Source organism: Phascolarctos cinereus, unplaced genomic scaffold (assembly GCF_003287225.1).
Source record: "Phascolarctos cinereus isolate Bilbo 61053 unplaced genomic scaffold, phaCin_HiC Scaffold_1;HRSCAF=81, whole genome shotgun sequence".
Classification (NCBI taxonomy): Eukaryota; Metazoa; Chordata; class Mammalia; order Diprotodontia; family Phascolarctidae; genus Phascolarctos; species Phascolarctos cinereus.
The window spans coordinates 152049082-152072190 of NW_027555514.1; the positions used below are offsets into that span (position 1 = coordinate 152049082).

General features: G+C 33.5%; 1 protein-coding gene across 7 annotated transcripts in view; it reads right to left on the reverse strand.

Moving 5' to 3' along the window:
* The window catches only part of CACNA2D1 (calcium voltage-gated channel auxiliary subunit alpha2delta 1), a 665577-nt gene that overhangs the window by 213001 nt on the left and 429467 nt on the right, over positions 1–23109 (reverse strand). For all 7 annotated transcript variants that reach the window (XM_020984466.2, XM_020984468.2, XM_020984467.2 and 4 more), the window contains exon 6: positions 15813–15942. In XM_020984466.2, the coding sequence (XP_020840125.1) occupies positions 15813–15942 (130 nt within the window). The remainder of the gene's footprint in view (positions 1–15812; positions 15943–23109) is intronic.

Here is a 23109-nt window from a genome sequence, read left to right on the forward strand (position 1 = left end):
CAACATTTCTAATTCTTAACATCCAGTACTAGTAAACTAGAGTTCAACCATTTCATTTTTGGACAACTACTTTATTTTTTGTGAAGTTTTGTCTTTATGTTGCACTGAGATCTTTTTTCTAGGTAACCTGTAAGGGTTACATGCAGAGCCAAACAGAACAAATGAGTTTCCTTTTGCAAGATTTTTCTTATGTTCTAATTAAGACTTCTCTTTTCCAGAATAAACCAGTCCTCATGACATAGTTCTTAGCTCCCTCACAATGCTGGGTGTATTCACCTTCCTGTGAAAATCCTAGCCACCCATGTTCCTTCCATGTATTCTTTCATATTTCTGACCTGTGTGTACAATCAGTCCTTGGGAGATGCTGAGTATACTCCAAGGGTATGTCCCAACTTTACAGAGGAGGGCGTGTTTTTTTTAAACTTTTCTTCCTGTAACATTCATTAATTGTCTTTACTATGGATTTGCTATGCTATTAATTTACAGAATTAAGAATCTCAATTAGAATGTAGTATTGCATACTGATAGTAGATAATAATAGCTGTCATTTATATGTTGCTTTTGAAGTTTACAAAACACTTTGCAAATATTGTCTCATTTTATAGAGGTAGGTCCTTTTATCAGCCCAGGTGCTGAACGTTTTTGAGGAGATAAGGGTGGGGTTGTGCTTTGGGAAAATTAATATAACACTAGTGCTTAGAATGGTCTATGGGTGAAATGACTTGAGTATAGTTGGGAAGTAACTGCAATAATCCAAGTGAGATATGATGATATCTTGAATTATGATGATGACAGTGGAAAAGACAAAAGAGAGGACGAACGTGACAGATATTGGAAGGTAGAAGATTTGACACCCGTATTCATTATGTGATGAAAAAGTCAAAGATAATGATATGATTTTGAGCCTGAATCAATTTGCAATTTACTAATTATACTGCCATTAATAAAAAATAGGAAAATCAGTGTGAGAATCTGGATTGCAGAGGAGAATGATCATCTAGGTTTCTGACTTACTGAATTTCAAATACTATTAGGTCATCCAGGTGGAAACGTCCAGTAGACAATTAGAAATCCGAGATCAGACTGGAATGGAAATTAGGCAGGACTGAAGAGTCTTCAACATTTATTATTTATGTAGCAGCAGCTTGCCTTTGTAATAATGCTTGAATATTTACAAAATGCTCTTCTCAATACAACCTGTGAGGTAGGTACTGCTAATATGCATCCCCAGCTAATATTAGAAGGAAATTGACACTTCTGAAGGTTAAGTGGCACACCCACATGACTAGGAAGTACTGGGGCTGGGACCTGAACCTAACTGTTCTGAGTCTAAATGACTTCTGTAACAAGTAACACCTAAATTAATTTTACACTGTCCAAAAACCGTGAATCAGGCTCTTTAAATCTTTGCTTTAAAAAAATCAATACAGTTCTCAATACAATTATTTGTAAGTCAAGTCTGGTCAAGTCAACTTTGGAGACAAAGGATTTTTAAAAGGCATAGTGGAAAGGAAGACAATTAAGTATTCTGCTTATAGTTTAACGTCCTCGGTGTGCAAACTCCAACTCTAATAACATTGATGCAGTGGAAACCATGTGGTCCATCATTACCTTTGCTCCTTACTAATCCATCAGGCATTTCTTTAATTTCTTTATCTCAGTTTCCTTACCTATAATATGGGGATAATGATACCTGATACCTACAATATTTATCTCACAGCATAGCTGTGAGTTTCAAACAAGAGAATGTAATATGTAGTGCTAGGGTACATGTGTCTGATTATATTATTTTCCCATGAAGGTAAAAAAAATTTCCTTGGCCAGACACATGAAAAGCTGATGACAAGTAGTTTAGATACATGCTGTCATTTCCAAATAAAGTTCACATCTTTAACAAGCCTCTGAAAAGAAAGGGTTTTTTTTTTAATCAACCTCTGCCCCACCATAGAGTTTCCCAGAATGAAAAATAAGAGGGAAGTTGTTTTCACCATCTAGAAGCTGAAGATCATTCATCACAAACAATCTTGGTGCTATTCTTATGGTGAACGCCTAGAAGCAGTGGCTTGTCACTGGCACATCAGCAGGCCTGGCTGCCAAAAATGGATCAAAGGCCTAGTGTGACCTTCCATCAATAGGCCACAGCCAGTTCCACGTCACAAACAAAAATGATCAAGAAATCATTTTGGAACTCTTCAGATTTTTTAATTACAGCTATCAAAAGGTCACAAAGCAGGGGATTTCAGCCTTATTCAAGGAATCAGTTGTAATTTAGCATCCTTGAATTTAATCTCCATTCCAATTTAAATGTGAAAAAGCTAATTGTAGCAATCAAGACAGGGTCTTTTCTTTATTTGATGCACAGGAAAAGTCTAATATTCTGCTCTGAAAGAGAAGCAGGGGATTGTCATTTCGAAACTTGAGTTTTCTAATTTGATGCTGAAAGATAAATTTCTCCTACATGACAGGTACCTGTGAACTTCAAAGTAAAGTCCATTTTCTCCGCGTGGAATTTTTTGTAGTTCCAAGAATGATTTTTCGATTCTTGTGTGCTGAAATCTTTAATCAAAGCCTTCTATGTGCTACTGGCAACTATTCTTCTGTCAACATGGTTTCTTGCTAATGAAATTTTAGCATGAAATGTGAAACACTGTTATTGTTGTTCAGTCAGAAGAAATGATTTCATCATTTTGGGAACTCAAACATTTCCCAGTTAGAAAACTCCCCCCAGTGATGCAGAAGCACTGCGTATTTGTAATCAAATTTCTTAGAGTTGTGGGGGGAAGGGGAATGCCAAAAGAATAAATAACCTGCTGGCATGAATCAGAGGCAGGATTCAAACTCATGCCCTAATTCTGAGGCTAACCCCGGTCTATTATGATATACTGTCTATCAAGGTATTACTGGCTTTCTATTCTGAAGTTAGCAAGAAAAGGCTCTCACACTGTCCCCAGAAATTTTAATTTTTACTTTTATGATCACTGACATTTTCATTGGTGCTCTGATGCCTAGTGCTGAGCCAAAACCATTCATTTGCTCAGATTTGGAAACTAACAGGCTGCACAATTATTCATTTCATTTTTCCTATTCTAAACATAAATATGCCCAATCAGATGCTATTGAAAATATGGAAGGAAAACACTGAGCAATGTGAATTGTTCTAATTTTTGAAAGGTAATTTCATGGTTCTTACATTATTTTTTTTTGTCAGACCTGCAGTTTCATCCATTTTGGGAACTCACAGTGAGAAAGCTCTCTCTGCCAATGTAGAACTTAACTGTTTGGCAACTTCTGCTCTTAAGAGAGTAGAATGGGGAACTGGGAGGTTCAGTGATTTGTCCAGGCTCACCTAGCCTATAGGGGTCAGAAGGAGAAGTTGAACTCAGGCCCTTTGACATCAAGTTCTGTTTTCTATCCACGATGTGATCCCTCTTGTGTTGCATATTACCAGACTAAAAACAAAATAGGATATCTCCCATATTTTAGAGGGTATAAGAACTACAACAAAACATCCAAAGGAAGCCCTCCTCTCATCCAATATGGAGGACAGCTGCTCTGTGGATGATTTACAGAAAATCACAGATAAAGTGGTACAATGGATAGACCTAGCCTGGAGTCAGGAAAACCTGAGTTCAAAGCACGCCCCACTACCTCTGTGACCCTAAGAAAGTCACTTAATCCTGTTTGCCTCAGTTTTCTCATCTGTAAAAGGAGCTGGAGAAAGAAATGGCAAACCACTCCAGTATCTTTGCCAAGGAAGCCTCAAGTGGGGTCATGAAATGTCAGACAAGAATGAAACAACTGATCATTCACAACAAGAATCACAAAGGATGGAAGGACTTGGATGAATAGTCATTGAAGTAGTCATATAATTATTTTCATCAGTAGTCTTTCATTCACTGCAAGATTCTTCTATCAAATGTTACTTAAGGATGACCTTTTCTCAGTCTTCACTTTCCTTGATTTTTTTTAAACATTTGAAACTGTTAGCCACTCCCTCCTTTTCTTTCTCTTCTTCCAGGACACTGGACTCAGGACACATTAACTGCATCACAATAACCCTCTAGTCTATCCTGGTTCTCTTCCTATCTTCATTTTAATACTCATGACTCTGTTCATCTCTTTCTTCTCACCCCTCAATTCTGGGCATCCCCATTCCATAGATGAGGAAATAAAGTATTAGATGTGAGACCAAGGACTTTCAGGCTCCAAATTTAGCATTTTACCCGCTGCACATTGATCAGGATTTGAACTGATTTTGAGCCCTATATTTGCTGCTAACTAGGATTGTGATCTTGGACAATTCACTTCACCACCAAGGTCTTTGCCTTTCTCTTCTATAAAATGGAATTGGATGGAGGTGATGTTAAGTAGGACATAGGGTGAGGGGACTGGGTGATCTCCAAGGTCTCTTATAGTTCACAAATTTTATGAGAATGTTCAGGGGTAAGGTAACCGCGGCCTCGAGCCAAATGTGGCCCCTGGATATTCTTTGTTTCTATTGAAACATGATAGTTTCCCCAATCCTGGATATTCTTTGTTTCTATTGAAACATGACATTTTGTATCTGGTTATATTTTCTGTATCTTTTGGAAGAAGTGATTAATATTTTTGAAATCTGTTAACAGGTTAATAAGATACAGTCACAAAGAAAATTAAGACTGCTGCATTTACAGTGGCATATTTTAATGTAATTTTAAAAGATTTTAAGAAAACTGAGCAAATCTGTAGATTCTAGATCTATCATGACAGTTCACAAAATTACTTGTTTCTGTGAACTCTTTCATTCAATTAAAAATATAAAGAGGACATATTTCCCCAAATTAAAAAAACACATTTAAAATCTCTAAATAAATTCTATGTGATCTTAGTATGTCTTGTGGGGATATGGGCCAGAACGATGATTTTCTTGGCATATAGGGTATTCCCAAGTGAGGATACTCCTTACACCAATTCAGGTCAGTGCTTTCTTAGAGAATAGCCCAGAACAGGGGTAGGGAAACTGTGGGCTTCAGGCCATCTGTGGCCTTCTAGGTTCTTAAATGAGGCTTTCTGACTAAATTCAAATTTTGTATAATTTTGTAAAATTTGGATTCAGTCAAAAGGCTGCACTTATGGACCTAGAAGGCCATAGGTGGCCTGAAGGCCAACAGGTTCCCCACCCTTGGCCCACAGCATTGAGAGGTTTAGTGGTTAGAGGATGAATAGTACAAAGGTATATTAAGACAACAAATATTTAGCTTTCTATAAACACACACTTCATACTCTACGAATGAAAGTTGTATCGTTCCCAACTTTTAAGTAAAAATAAATCCCTAAATAAATTCTGTATGATCTCAAAATATCTTAGATGGATGGGGACTAGACTTAGGATTTCCCTGGTACAAGGAACTCTCAGGTGAGGAAACACCTTATATTGCTACAGGTCAGCACCCTTTTTGCAAATTTGTCTTAAGAGTGACCTAGAGCAGAAATGTGCAGACTAAGTCTCACAGGCCTCCCAAGTGCATTAGAAACAGATTAAAATGTAACTGGGAAATACTTAACAAAACAAATACAAATACAATAAAACATAGAAAACATTACATTTTAAAATTAAGTCAATATGTGCTTGCATGGATTCTTATGTATGGTTAGTAGTCTTTCTTATTTGATTTTGACATCTCTGGTCTAGAGCACTCAGGAGTTTTAAGCAATTTACCTAGTTTGACAAAGCCTGTAAATGTCAAAGACAGGACTTTTAACTAGGGGTAGCTAGGTAGCCCAGTCAACAGAGTGCTGAGTCAGGAGTCAGAAAGATTCAATTTCCTGAGTTCAAATTTGGCTTCAGATACTTATTAGCTGTTCGACCATGGGAAAGTCACTTAGCCCTGTTTGCCTCAGTTCCTAATCTGTAAAATGAGCTGGAAAAGGAAATGTCAACCACTCTAGTATCTTTGCTAAGAAAACCCGAAATGAGATCACAAAAAGTTGGAAATGACTGAACAGTAATGACTTGAAACCAGGTTTTCATCACTTTGAGGGCATCTCTCATCATCTTACCAGACTGTCTTTCCAGAATGTCTTAAAGAACTGGACCATAATTCAGAAGACATGTTTAAGTCATGAATTTACATTTAAACTGAAAGAGAATGACATACATGTATCCAAAAAAAAATTTTTTTTTTTTGCAACAGTGACTGAAATTCTGCTGGAAAAAAAAGGATCAATTTATAATCATTCTAGGCAGAATCTGTAGCTCTTGTGCATATTCTGAATTTATCATCTTTGAAAATATTGTCACATGAGTACATTGCAATTTTATTTTCATGTTTTAACTCCAGAAACCAAGATATTTAAATGCAACTAATTAAAAAATAACAATGCTGTGTTCTTTAAGGGTTTAGGAAAAATATATTATATACTGATGTATGTAGATTAATTCCTGGCTTGAAAGAAAAGTAAATTATATGAAATAGAAAGTGTACCAGCTGTTAGGTCCCATAAGAATCAGTACTCAAATTTTATGGATGCTACTCAGGGGAAATTAGTCTTAATTAGGTATAGTGTAGGTATGTTGCTCCCATGAAAGAAGGGGTTGGCAACCTTTCAATCAGAGTTTTTCATAGCAATTTGGTAGAAACAGCAATTTTCATCAAAAAGGAATGGACATGCCATAACAGAGATATTACTTTTATTAAAATTATAATAATGAAAGAAATACCTCAATATTTCAAAGATCTGTGATTTCATCAATATGGTCTTTCTCTATATTGATACAGATTACAACCTTTCTATAACTTGGAAGACAAGACCTTAGGAATTAATATTCCCTTGCATCCAGCCCAATACTGATTCTCTTTGACTTTTGGTAGGTAAATTATTTAAAGACAGATATATTAGGTCATAATCAAAGTCTTTCCAACTTGGCAGGCATTATTACACCTTACATTTAGCTATCAACTTCCTGGGGAACGTGGATTGACTGTCATGCCATGCTGAGGCATAGTAAGAGGGGTGGGAAGGGAACTGATGGAATCCTATAATTTAAATTAAGCAAATTTCTCACTTTTTTAAATTGTACAAACTTCTATAAACTCAGATATCCCAAGACAGCCTTAACATATGAATGTAACTAAATTGATTACATTTAATTATGTTTAAAAAATGTTTCAAGGTTCTAAATGTGACAGGAATATCCATTAGAAGAATGAATTAATGCCTCAGGCTACTTTCAATACTAAGTTTTCATTTTAAAAAGCCTACTTCCTCCAAAAAAAAAATCAGTTTTTTAAAGGACAAAATCAACAGTATTATGACTAAATGATATTTAGCAAAAAAGGGAAGGATTTGCTATTGTAATGGTGATTGAGATACATACCAAAAAGTAACATTTTGCACATTTACATCTAGGCAAATTAATTTCTACCTCATAAGATCAGAAAATTATGTAGCTAGAACTTAAATCTGTATGTACTGTCTCTCTAAAAATTATTAGTTTGGAAAATATATTCCCCCTTTGTGACATTTATATAACAATGTTATCTACAGGATGAAAAACTATTTTAAATGACTTATTCCTTGAACTAGTAACGCTTAAACAGAATCTACCTAACTAGAAACTTATTTTTCTTTAATTGTTTTTGTTTTTGCTATTATAATAACCTTAGAATTTCTGCATGTTGCCTTTTAGAATGAAAGCAACTGACAGAGGAAGAAAAAATCAGGTAAAAAGGGATTTTGAATAGAATCTGGAAAGATTATTTTTTAAAAATAAAGCAAAATCAACTTTAAAGCCTTTTTAACAATACCTTATCAATGTGGATTTCTCCTTTTAACTTTTTGTATTTAATGGTTATTTTGTTTTACAGAGGTCTGATTTTATGGTCTTACAAATTATAACTACGGACAATATTATGAAACTAAGTATTTTCCCCCAGAACTTACATTTAACTATTTAACATGTGAACCAAAAGGTTATTTTTTAATGGAAAAACAAATTTGAAAAACCTATGAAAATGGAAATAGAGTAATATTCACTTTCATCATTTAAAACAAACTTAAGCATTTACAAGCTTAGAAAAATACATTAATTTTACATTATAATTATATATGAGGATATATATGCATATATATCCTATTTAAAAATCAAATGTTATTTGCTATTAAATATAAGTATATTATACAAATATCAGTATAGGAAGATAATGAAGAGAAATGAAGAATTTTGCTCCTCAGTTGAGTTGTTTCTTTTCTGTTCTACACTTATTAATCATGGTCAAATGATGTCAGTAGAAAGCAATTTGTAGTGCAGGCTCAATTTCAGGAAAGGTATCTCCTGCTAATCATATTATTAATTTTCTTTTCTCCACCTAATGACAAGCAATAGTAATTACTTTGCTCAGTCAGTCACTGTTTGTTTAAATGGATATTTACTTTGAATGTAGTGATTGTGATAAAACAATTTTTTTTAACCTTTTTGGTTTTTCATTTTATTCTAAAGCCTTAATCACTCTACTTCACCCCTTTTCTCTCCCACTTTTATCAGTGCCATTTGGAAAAAAAAATACATGTCTAATTCAGTTGCTCAAAACCAACATTTTATGCTCCAAGCAGCATTTTAAAAATCTTACATGAATTCAAAGGATCAGATTAATCCAAAGGGAGAAAAAGGTCAACTCTGCTAAGAACTGGAATCATGATTAGCATGCTTATAATACTTCATAATATTTACTCCCATTTTTTTCCAATCAGAGATCATGCAACAAAATACACTCAGGAGTGAAAGAAGGGAGGAAAGAAAGCAATCCCTGTCAATTATATAAAATCCAAACTTAAGAAATGTACCTGGGTTTACATTCCACCTCTGATAATTACCACTTTAAGGACCTAAACATGTTATATAAGTGGGGCCTCAGTTTCTTCATCTGTAAAATGAAAAGTTGCACTAGTTCTGAAGATCTTACCCGTTTTGTATTTGTCATGTGGCAGTTTGGTGAAACCTACTGACTCTTCTAAGCATAAAGTTTGAAAATGCATAAAATAAAATACATACTATTCTGACTGAAACAAGTATTTTGAAGCAGTTATCAAAATGTTAAAAAAAAAACTTCACAGACCTTAGATTAAAAATCCTTGAAAGATAACCTTTGAGGGCCCTTCTGGCTCTAGCTGTATGATACTACAATATATGATTTTATGTTCCTAAGCCTGTTTTTAGGCATATAAATTAATTTATAATCCCAGTTCTATGAAAATTAATTACTTTTTTTTATAATACTGTACTGGAAAAAGTCAAAGTTTGGAGAGGCTCATGGTCCTTACTCTCTATTTACCTCAAGATTGTGTATAATGGGCAATTTAACTTTGCTTTATCACATTCTTCTAAAGACTTCTAAAATTATTCAAGACAACAAAACACATTCTGCGCTATCCATGAAGTTTAATTTTAATATTTTAGCCTGGTACAAAAATCCGCATAGTTTGTAATCCTTGAAAGCTATTTTTAGATTTTTGTCTTAAACTATTTTAAAAAATCAGCTTCATACTGTAAAAGTGGTATAAAACAATATGATATTGTTGCCTTGAGTTAGTTTTCCCTGTTATAGAAATTCATAAGTGTTTTTAATTGAAGAAAATAACTATGTCTAATGGTTTAGAGAAATAATATTCAAAGTATTATACTTTAAGGGAAAAAATAACTCTTATCTTAAATATAGATCCAGGCTCTATTTGGGCTTAAAAATGAAAGTTTATGTGAATCTGTAATGAAAGTTTTTTAATATGATTTCCACCTGTCATTATTCCTTTCAATATAGACTCATTTATTTGAAGTTAATTTAATTAATATCTCTTCTTCTTAGATTACTTGATAATTGGATGAAAAAAATTATTAAGCACATATATACAATGTGCCTAAAGGAAAGATTGAAGACAAAGGTGTGGCTGAGGTTGAATTAATTCATTCCAGTTTTTAAAAATTGTTATTAAGTAACTTAACCATGCATAAGACATTATCCTTTGACATCATGCAGTTTTTTGCTTTAAAGAAGTTTATAATAAAATAGGCAGAAACATATGCTCAAAAACTACGATAAAAGTTCAATTTTGATTGAATACACAGGAGAATTTAACAAGTGGCATATCATATTCAAGGAAATTACTGAATGAAATCTTTCTACGTTCTAATCTAGTCTCAGACACTTACTATGGGATGACTCTGAGCAAGTCATTAAACATTTGCCTAGGGTTGGTTTTTTTTTCTCTTCTGTAAAATGTGGATAATGTTAGTACCTAATAATAGTACAGCATCCAAGATTATTGTGAAGACAAAATGAGATACTATTTGTAAAACATTTTGCTAACCTTAAAGTATTATGTAAATGCTAGCTATTAATTTTTATCCGATAGGTACCTTGGAAATAGTTTTTTGAACTGGAACATGAATGGAAAGAATTCCAATAGGCAAAGATTGCATATGTGTGTGTGTGTGTGTGTGTGTGTGTGTGTGTGTGTATAGAGGGGATGGTCCATTCCCAGGCAGTGGGGTCAATGTGATAAAGGCACATACAAGATGGAAGAGGGCAGAATGGACTCAATATGTGGTTGAAACACTTCTCACTATAGCCCCCTTGAAGATCTTTGCCACAATGAATATCTTTTCATTTTACTATGATCTGTTAAAATCTATGTTTTATTTGCACAGCTTTCAAGGACTCAATTAGTTTTGGTGTAGGATTCTAGAAGGGCATTAGGTTGGTTCTGCTCAATAAAGAACAGCAACAAAAATCTGCGCCCTATTTTCATTCCTTTCCTTCTACACATTCTACATTCTAGTCTGGGGTAAGCAGATTTTTTTTTCTTTGGGAATATAAATTTGATTGAACAATTTAACCAGCCCTACTATGTGCCAACTGAGGGAAGCCTTTTAGAAGGAAAAGGCCCTTCAGCCGAAGCCTTGTTTCCTTTTGGGGAACCTACTTAGATGTAAAGTTTGTCACTTAGAATATTGGTAGTTTCTTTTAAAGTCACTATTATCAAGAGACTTAAAAAACAGAAAGTAATTCATTCTAATTATTTCTAGTTTCCTGATAGATTTGACCTTTATTTTAATAGTCAATGTATTTTTTGTGAAGTGTATATAAATAGATATGGATTTTAGTTATCTTTGACAGTAATGAAAAATCTGGAATAAATACTCGACTTGATCATTAGCTGTATTTGACATGAAGATACAATATGTTAAAAATACAGATGTAGTCTAGGACATCATCAGTAGTATAAATTTGTCATTTTCAGAAGACTTTCTGTTAATAAAATGTGGTATATTGAAAAACTTGACTATTTAAACAGTTTTAAAATTTTAATTCAAAGCCCATTCTTTTCTACTACTAGGACTGATAATATTTTCATAGTAGAGAATATGGTAGGAAATAATACATTGGTATTAATAAAACAGCATACCACATTAATTTTATTTCCTTAGCATAATGCTTGGCACAGACTTAGCAATTAAAACTGCTTCCATTCCATATTTTCTGCCTATAAATTCTTATAAAAGCAAGGTGCTAGAAGAGAATTTGTTTTTTTTAAATGAGGCAGTATGTCAAATAACAATAGAAAATATGACACATTGACCCAAGTGCTCCAATTGAAATATATGATAAAGTTAACAAAATCAAGAAGCTCCACAGACACTCAACAGAATAAATAAGGAAGAAATAAATAAAGTACTTTTGGAGGATAATATTTTTGAATAAATGAGATCACAGATACAGCTAATTTTTTATGCTTTTTGAAAAGGCACTTCATAAAGAAGACTCTTTGGTTATAAGGTAAAAAAGTCATCACTTAAGTAATTCACCTCACTAACATCAAATGTGATAGGTAACTTCAAAAGAATTATGAATTTCTTATGACCAACATTTCTTTCAAATAAATTTTTATCTAGATAATTAGGGATTTTCAGTCTTCACATTTCATTCCTATAGTATCACATTCCTTTGGCTCCATGGCTAATTAACATTTAAAAGAATAAGATTATCCACTGGAAGGAGGAGATGTCCCTATGAATATCAAATTATTTTTTTCTCTCTCAGTGAATACAGTGAAGGAGATAGAAAGCCAGTACTGAAAGCTACCATGAGATTGGAATATTTCAGTGGATATATGTGAACACAAAGCCAAGTACACAGTCAGTGGCAAATAAGTGTTTTTTGATTGATTGAGTGATTGGTGAACTATTGAAGAATGGACAGCATTAGGTTTCTAACATCTGATCAGCCTGAATATCATTCATCCAGTATTCTGTAGGGGTTTTCCAAATTCTACTTTGCAAATATATTCCTGAAAACATTATCACATGATGCAATAAAGGTCAATTCTTTATGTAACACATGTCAGTAAGTCATAAACCATGTAAGAATAAGGATATAAATTGTCTTCTAAATGCAAAATTGTTTGTATATCTAAATAGGCTTGTCAACAAAATACTTAAGATTCTAAGCCACCTTTTTTATTCATTTTAATTGCAAATTTAATGTAAAATTATACTTATTTAATTAATTTTATTTACTTATAAACATGCCAAAAGATTATCTTAAATAAACATTTAGCTTAGCTTAACTGCATCAAAGAAAAAATAGATTTCTTAAAATTAGAAGCTATAATTGCTATTCAAATCTGAGATTTACAGTTAAGGAAGGGTTTGAATTTTCCTTTGTGTTATATAAACAAATGACTAAATGATATCTCCAGATTACAAAACCCCTAAATTTAAATACTTGGAAATCATAAATAATCTTCTCTAGAAGCTTATCACATGTAATCATACAGTCATTACGTTTTTATTTTAAACTTGATTTTAAGAGTATTATATTAAAACTGAAAATGATTATAATTAATTTTCTTTTGCCCACTTCAAAGATGAAATTTTTAAAAATATTATTCTACATTATTTACATCAACTAATGCTAAATACTTGCTATTAATATAGTAATACTACATCATTGATTTATTTAATTTATTTATATTTATTTGTAAAAGCATAATATTAGTTACCTTCCACCATACTGTGAGAACATTTATGCTGTTGTACCCAGACCCTGAAATCTTATATTACTTCTGGCCACTTCAAGATCAATTTGAAACTGAAAAAAGTTGAAAGCAAACTGCAAGAGCAAAAGAGTCATACCCATTAATTTTTTAAATAACTCAATGATTAATTTTTATGACATAAGCTCATATGAAGTTCACCTTGCTTGCATGTACTTATTCCTCTATCTACATTCAGTAGAAATGTTAGATTTCTGAAATAGCAGATGAACCCATATGAGCATTAATTTAAATGTATTTGTCAATGAAATTCTCAGAAATCCACACAGCCAATACTTGAGAACGTATGTATTTTTCAGTTCAAGAAAATATTCAAACACTTTAAATATGGCTATGCCTGAAAATGATATTTCAAATCATAGAATTTTTTTCCTTTTCACAGTCTTCCAGAGCATGAGATTTTCTATCTTACTACTGAACTGTAGATGCTCTTATAACTAAAGGAGGTAGCTGTTTCCTTCACTTTAATCCTTCAATTAAAGTGCACTTTCACATTTATTAAAGTCAGAATCCCTGAATAATCCTTTAAACCTGAACTGTTCTAATGCCATGCCTGAAGAATAGCAATAATTATGAAATCTGACTGATTCTATTGACATTTTTGATTTCTTTCCTGTGTCACTTGCAGATGCAGCACATAACATTGGATGTGAATTTTAAAGGAGTACAGGTCAGGCAAGGTCTTCTTTTTGCTGATGAGATTTCAGGAGAATAGGAAGAATTCAAAATTAAGATAAATGGGACAAAAGAGAGTGCCCAAAACATTGCCCTCCACTCTACCCCCTCCACCCAAAATTGTTCAGACATTTCAAAGTGGGTGTCATAGCTCCTTTAGGACATCATGAAATTTGCTCCATTCTTACTGAGTTTCAATGCACATTTTTATTCTGTGCTTTGTTGAAATGCAGTAAAGGATGACTGTTTCCTCAACTAACTTGGTTTGAAGCAAAATAAACTTTCAATAAATATTTTTACAAAATTTCAAGAGTTTTTAGTTTCTAGTTCTGCCCCAGACTGAAAGCATAGCTTTCTCCAAAATATTTTTTGTTAGGCAGCAAATGATTAACCTATTATTATATTCATCAGGCTTAGTATCCAGATATTATCAGTTCAGTGTGTGTATTTTCTGCTAGAATTAAAGTACTAGGAAAAGGCTTAGAAAGACCTTCAAAAAGGATAGAAGGGACAACAGAGTACTAATCTATAATGTGAAAAAAACAAAACCCTTTTCTCTCAGTGCAATGTGGTTGTGACCAGCTAAAGAGACTGTCCAGATCTTGTCTTGCCTATACTCTGTATATCTCTTAGTATCCTGGTCATAACAGGTTCTTTATAAGTATTTGTTGAATTGAAATGACAATAATAAAAGCTTTCCAAAAGAAGATGGCTAAAATTACCTGGTGGAAAGCTGATCACCAGCGAGGGAATCAGAGTAATTCTGAGGGACAGGGAATTTCAACAGAAACATAATCCCCTAATTCGGGGAATATGTTCTAATTCTAGACAATGCAAATATTGGCAAGGAGAAAAGACCAGTGGATTGTGAACCTGATGAAATAAATTCATGATCTAGCCAACGAAATTTTAGTGAAATTGAAAGTCAATCAATGTGAACTCAAGACTTGGGTATTTTCTGTAACTAGGATGTCCTAGGATCCCTCATTGTTTCTGAATCCAATTGTCCTTGCTATAAAACACCTGAGGACAATCAGCAGAAGTATCAAATGCAGTCCTCATTTCTCACCAATCAGGACTCAAGACTTTTCTACCATATTCCAGAGATGAGAACCTTTATCCTCATGTCCTTTTAAGCTTATTTTTATGTGTTGTCTCCACCCCCCCCATTATAATGTAAAGTTTTTGAGGGCAGGGACTGTCTTTTGACTTGTATTTGTATTTCCAGAGTTTGGCATGCTACCTGGCACAGAGTAGGTGCTTAATAAATTACTATTTCTCTTTATAATGTTTTTCAGGATGGCATTTGGGGCAGCTCTGAGTATCAAAGCTTGAATATGGGCCTTCTGCTATAAGTAGCAGGCAATATCTTCAGAAAGACCATCAAAGAAGGTTCATAGAAACATGTTATCAGGACACTGTCCTTTAATAAAATGAAAAGACACTTTCCCCTCATTACTGTTGAAGTACTGAAACAAAACAAAAATACTTAAAGTTCTACAGCACAAAATGTCTAAATGATTTTGGAATCAGATTGTTCATTGTTGAGGGAGATCAGATTAACAGAGGGAAGTTTAGAGAGACATTGAAGGAAATCTCAGCAAAAATGAAATGACCCCACAATGTACAAAAACAAGAAAATGATTTTTAAAATACATTCAACTTGAACCTTGCACAGGCTACCATGCTGGGTATACCTTGTATAGCAGGGGAACAGAGACAATTTTGGATTAAATAAGGAAGTATCCCAACAAATACATAAATGGAAAGATGAAGAGATAACACTGACCCCATCTCCTACCTGATGGCTTACCTTCCAAGTAAGAAGTCTGAGGTAGATCAGGTACCTTTTAATTATGAATTTAGGTCACTGGGACCACATGATCTGAAGGTTATAGCCAAGAATACAGTGATGATCTGTATATGTTTAACATGTCTTTTCTCTCATGTAATTTCATGGAACTTAATTTATATTCTTTTAAAATGTGGACTGCACAACAGACATGATATCATAATTAGCCAGTGAATATTTATGTCATTCTACTTACAGCCCTCATATATGTCAGTGGGAATGTGGACTGCGGCATGCTGATAGGATGTTTGTCTTCGAAAGACGGCATCTTCCACAAAAACAGGTCTGATCCTTTGGCTATCTGGCTCACTCTCATTTTTTTCCAACTTTATGAAGAAAGACAGGCAAAGAAGAAGAATTACAACTCAAATTAATGCAAACTAAATTCACATGTTTTCACAGTCCATAAATGTATAACTCATTTTAATATTCTATAGAAATATTACATGATGAAATTCATGAGTAATACTACTGTGCAAATCTTCCCTCAGGAAAATTCCTAGCTCACACAGATTCCCTCATATTTTATTGCATAGACACACATTATATCCCATCACAAATAAATGTGTAAGTCAAATCTTTTTCACATGCAATATAAAGAATGTGTATATATGTATATATATATATATATATACATATATACACATGTGTGTGTCTGAGTATCTGAGTATAAATGTATGTTTACATGTGTGTATCACACACACATAAACACAAACACACACATACATGATATTCCAAAAAGTATTAGGCTAAATTGTAAAGCTATAAAAGCTTTTGTGATAAGACTTTTAGAATATCCTGTATACAGAGAATACATAACTAATGCACTTTAACAATAGAATTATTATTGAACAATATAGAAATGATCAATTAGGAAAAAATATAATCACATGAGACATCCATGTATACAGAAGTAAATTTCAATTTTAGGCCCATTTTGTTTTTTTATATATCTACCATGAAGTTCAACTTTGTATTCTAAAGAGAATATGTCCAAGGGGCAGCTAGGTGGTGCAGTGGATAGAGCACTGGCCCTGGATTCAGGAGAACCTGAGTTCAAATCCGGCCTCAGACACATAACACTTACTAGCTGTGTGACCCTGGACAAGTCACTTAACCCCATTGCCTAACCCCCCGCCAAAAAAAAAAAAATATGTCCAAGAAGTTTATATACCATGAATAAGAAATCACTTTTAAATGTGAATACAATTAAAATCTAACCTCATCCAATTTGTCTACTAAGGCAGGAGTCAAAATCTGATCAATAATGGCATAAGAGAATTAGAATGAAGATTAACTTTCCATCTATTCAAACTTGCCTTTGGTTATTCAATTATATTGTTACCTACTCCTAACAGTCAGCAAAATATCTTACTCATTTCTTCAAAATAAAGCACTGGACCAATTTTTCTTGCCCTATGTAGTTATTACCTTTCATTTCTCTTCTCAAATATTATTAGTATGATACATTATCTGAAGCTATTACTACATGAATGAAAAACTATGTGAGATGCAAATTCACAGGAAACTTGGGGTGTCATTGTTTTAAGGAATACAGAGAGAGGAGAGAGATGGAGGCAGTGACAAGCAAAGACAGGGAGAATAAAGAGGGGAAGGATACAAGGAATATATCTAAAGTTAAGCATAATCCTTTGATTTTCAGGTGTCAGTAAATGAAGTGTTAATTTGATTTGTATTCCTGTGATATAGCACTGCAAAATTGAGTATGCTTATGAAATCCACACACTATCATTTACTCTTGAGCACCAATAAAACTATCACATTAAAATAAATTACTAACATGGATAATAACAGAAAAATGGGAATTCAAACTAATAAATATGGAGATTTCTCTTCTATCACAAACACACACAGACACATATAAAAATACATACACACACACAAACACACACACTAATGCCTTAGTAACAAACTGAATGGAGTTTATTCTACAATAATGAAAAGTATAAATTTTTCCTGATATTTTATGCAAATATAGATTTAAGTATATAGAACAATTTAAATCTAGGGACAGCTAGGTTGCACAGTGGGTAGAGCACCGGCCCTGAAGTCAGGAGGACCTGAGTTCAAATCTGGCCTCAGACCAAACACTTGACACTTACTAGCTGTGTGACCCTGGGCAAGTCACTTAACCCCAATTGCCTAAAAACAAAAGACAAAAAACAAAAATAAATCTAATGAAAAGTAATGGTAGATGTTCTATTTAATGACTAGATAGCATATAAAACTTTGATGGGGATTTTATTATTTGTGTGTTTCACAGACATACTACTATGCTTCTTTTATGTCATGAAAGGGACCTTGGGTTTTCTGAGGCTTTGTCAGTAGAGTCCAAGTTCAGGAAAGGTTTTACTGAACTGGAAAAGATTCAAATATGTCTCAGAGGTAGAGTATAATTTTTTGTCACTTGAAGACTAGCCTTGCTAAATTCAAAAAGATTGATCATAAGACAGTTGGCTATCAGATAATGATTTTAATTTCATTTTATTTTTGCCACAGCAACTCACTGAGATCATCTATTGAGTCATTAGGAGTTGCTATCTTTTTCAAAGCATGGAGTACTAACTCGGGTAACATGCTATATCTTTTGAAGTCTTCATGTATGTTAATGTTCAGCCTGGAGTAGCAAGACTTATAGGGAACAATTAACATTTTGAAGGGCTGCCAAGTAATGAATTATTTAGGCCACACTAGCAAATGAACACCACTTACTATGAGAGAGAGGTTTTTGAGCTTCATTGGAAAAGGACTACCCATATTGACAAATGCACAATCCTTAAAGTATTAATATAAGTAACATTCACCTCCTACAGCCAACCTTAATTATCCAGTCCTTGCAGGAACCTAGGCAGCCTGGTGTGGTTGGAAGAGTATTGCATTTGAGGTTACAAAAACCACAAAGATCACAGAAGTTCAAAGTAAGAAAAGGCCTTCAAAAGACCGCAAAAGTAACTAACACCTGATTAAGGAAACCAACAAGTTATCCAGGTTTCTTTTGAGAACCTCTAATGACCAGCGATGCACTGCCTCCCCAGGGAATCCATTCCACCAACAGGCAGTTCTGACAACTAGAAAGTGTTCTGTTTGTTTGTCTTCTTTGTTATTGTAACAACCCATTACCTACTGCTCTAAAACTTTCATCCAATATTCCTAGTCTTGCCCACTGGCGCCAAGCAAAACAAGTCTATTCTCTTATTCCCATAACAGTCCTGCAAATGATAATATACTACTTTTGTGTCCCATTCTCCCAAGTGCCTACCTTATTCTTCCAGATTTATCCTTTAATGGTCATTCTCCAGTTTACCCATTTTCTTTTAAAAAGTGGTACCCAGATTTGGTTTAAGTATGAGAGAATAACATGAGATATAGTCATAGATACTATACTGTTCTTAAAGCAATCTAAGATCATAACAGCTTTCTCAATAGTCATGTTGAATAAATCATATGGATCTTCCATTCCTCTAAAAAAAACCTTAGCTTTTTTTTCAGATAAACTTTCCAGTTATTCCACTAACATATTGTACTTAGGAAGGTGACTGTTTAAACCTAAGTTAAAAAAAAAACTTTTCACTTATTTAAAATTAATTTGATATTAAATTATTTGACCCAATGTTCTAGACTGTGAATATCTAATAGAATGCTGATTGAGACATTCCTTGTGTCAGCTATTTTTCCTAGTTTTATTGCATCTGCAAATTTAATAAATATCCCATATATGACTTTGTCAAAATTACTGACAAACACATTGGCCATATTGGGGACAAAGAAATTCTCTTGGACATTTTAGTAGAGCCATCCATTCAATTTGCCACTGAACTATTTATTAATGATTACTCTTTGGATACTGCTACTTAACAAGTTCTGAATTGACCTGTTTTTACTAATCACTAGTCCATATCAGGTCATCATAGCTAAAAGAATAATATGAAAATCTTTCGTCAAATGACTTATAATTTAGGTAACCTATATCTGGAGCATTCCTCTGCCTTGCTAATCTAGGACCACTTTCACAAAAGGAAATGAGGTTAGTCTGGTATGATTTATTCTTGAAACCATTTTGATATTTCAATGTCACTAATTCCATGTAATGTGCACTAAGTATTTTTATTTATTTTTTTTTGTGAGGCAATTGGGGTTAAGTGACTTTGGGTTAAGTCACACAGTTATTAAGTGTTAATGTGTCTGAGGCTGTACTGTTTCTTCAAAATACCTTCGACTTTACCACAAATTAAAGTCAAAATCAGCAGCTCATCTATAGCTTGCAGGCTGCACTCTCTTCTTCACTTCACACCCATGCATTTCCTTCACTGTCCACCATAATGCATGTGTAAATCCAGATATACATTATATACTGCAACATAAAAACAATTTCCCAACTTGCTATAAGATTGCAAAACACCTCTTGAAGTCTAACTTCAGCAAAAGTACAAGTTGAACAAAGCTCTTTGTGCAAATACCTGGAACAAAGGATTTTTTTTTCGAGGACTTGTCATAAATGCCTTGCTATAAAAAAAGACAGTAAGCTACTCTAAATGGTCCGCAGATCTCCAGCAAAGTTCTGCGTTTGGGGTTGCTTGTGAAATATTCCAATAATTATTTCTAAGTTTCAAGTTTAATTTGTTCTTAAAAGCCCATACTTAGCATTTAAAAAAACCCATGTTATTGAATCTAGAGAAAAACAGAGGTGAACCACCCCAAATGGCTATATCACTTACTTTTTTACAATTGTCAGATTAAGGGATGCTACAATCTACGCTTGCAAGCTATTTTATATCTATACCAATCTACACACATACATATATCCACACATATGTACACATATGTACATGCATATACATGTAAGCATGTGTATACGCATTTGTATATATATTACACACATACACGTACATATACATACACTATATATGGTAACAATTATACACTACAGGTTCAAATTTTATTTTTATTCACTAATGCATCCCAGCTTTTATGGGTTTTACTTTTAAATCTTATGACAAGAACCATAAAAGGAAATGTTATTAGCTAAATATATTTTATTATTATTTTGGGCTCTTTAAAACCACTAGATATTCATTGCAAAGATTTATGTACCTTTGTATTCAATGCAGTTTCCCTATTAACAAAAAAAAATGGAGAGAGTCCTACTGATATATACAAATAGAAAATTAATGTAATAATTTAAGAGTTTATGTTTTATGACTTCTAAGCAGTGTGCTACAATATGCCTGTTTCCAGCCATTGAGTAAACTGCAAAATATAAAAAGAATATAAGGTTTTGTCAGCATGTGCACACCTTTTTAAAAGTTTCATTTTAGGTATTTTTTATGTGGGGAAAAAAAGCAGCAATGTTAACGGCCAACTGTAGTAAAACCACATGAATGCAGAAACAACCCCCAGGTCCAGATGGCATTATATATTGGTAAAAACCTTAGGAAGGTAACCCCCTACTGTATGACCCAGTCTCTTCCATTTCGCATAATAGCATGAGTTCCAGTAAGCTCAGTGGAAACTGAGTGCTTGTGAGAGGGGGATGTTCTTAAAATATATTTCTTCTATAAAAAAGTATTCTTTTTCCCCTTTCCCTTGTGACATTTCTTTTGAAGTAGAACAATTTGGTCTGCACCTAATCTCTATCCATCCAAAGCCAAAATGGTTGGTTTTATGTTAAATAAAATGGAAGAAATATCTTAGTTTCTTCTTACTAATAATATTTAGGTAACAAATAAAAAACCAAACCATTATGGGTCTCAAGAATATTTAGTTAATAGATAATGAAACAATACTTACTTAATAAGATATGTCTATGCCTCTTGTCAAACACTCAGTAATCCCAGTATTATTTACATTTGGTGGAGAATATTAAACAAAGAAGACATTTTTACTTTTTAATGAAGATTGGCTGATAAGCTAGGAAAATGTGTAAGGTAATTATTTTCCATTCTTTCCTTCTCTTAATTTAAAAAATGAATCTTAGAATTAATTATTAGATGATATTTGAACATTATTTGCTTTCTATTTGCTACGACACACTGCCTCAAATTAGGAAGAAAATAATGTGAAGTATTTTAGAAACTTCGTTGTTTTAACACTTTTCAGTAGCTATCCCAAGATTACTTTGTCTGGATATTTCCTATGCCTCGTCTACATTCTACTTTATATCACACTTATTACTAAAATAGATAACATAATATTTCTATCTCACAGATATATGCATTTGTGTGTCTATCATATGCTACTATATATCCTACTAAATACCCAAGATCATATTGATTCCCCTCTACTACACAGTACCTTCCTTGAAGGCAGAGGCTATATAATTTTTCAACAACACATCCCCTACATTTATCACAGTGTTTAAAATATTTATTGAAGGCAGCTAGGTGGTGTAGTGAAATAATACCGGCCCTGCCTCAGACACTTGATGCTTAGCTGTGTGACCCTGGGCAAGTTACTTAACCCCAAGTCCCTCAACCAAGAAAAAAAAGTTTATTAAACTAAACAGAGATATATTTCCTGATGACAAAAATGTACCCAAAGACTTTCAGCTTCACATTTGATACATTCAAGCCTCGACAAGTGACTAAATCTAGTCTTTGTACTTCATTTGCTAGATTGTGTGAAAAGGTAATTGTTGGCCAGTCAGGTATCATTTTACAGCTGAGAAAAACAAATCTATTAATTTCTTAATGGTCCTGCTGTTTTAATATAAGGACAGCCTACACTTTCATTACAATATTTCCATTAACCATCACAAGTTACCATTTAATATAGGGTAATTTCCATATATAGTAACTATCTTCATATACTTATGCACCTTAAAAATGGAAAGCTGAAATAAATCATGATGAAAATATACCTTGAGAAAGAAATTTTCAAATGAAGCAATTTTTTTATTTTCTTTTTTGAGTTAGCCAGCTAAAAATTCTCAATAGAGGGAAGGTGGAAGGGGAGAAGGGTTAGAGAAAGGATAGCAAAAAAATAATAATAATAACAATTCTTGTTTATTTATTAAATATAAGTGTGACTTCTTTCATGGGGTATGGGCTCAAGGCGAGACCTTTGTCCCTTACCCCAAAAAGAATTTGGGCTCCATTTGTCTGAGGGATTCTCCTTGAATTCTCCCACTTGATTAAGGAGGTCTTTGGCATTCCCCTCAGGCCATAATTCTGTCAACTGGCCTTTCATTGTGGCTATGCCCAATCTCCCAATCCTCTGTTACCCTTGACCTAGCCTAGCCCTCCATTGTTTTACCTCCCTTGGCCCCAGGCCACTTTCCACCCTTAATCCTCTCTAGGCTCCATTCTCCCTAGGACACCTAGCCCATGTCCCTGGAGTTCTATTACCTCATATACTATTTGGCCAATCCTAGATCCTTCCCACAGTCTTTCTGTATGTAAGGTCCATCTCGTCTCGATTAAGATGCTCAGATTCTTACAATCTAGCCAAAAGCTCATAAGATGCTCAGATTCCTT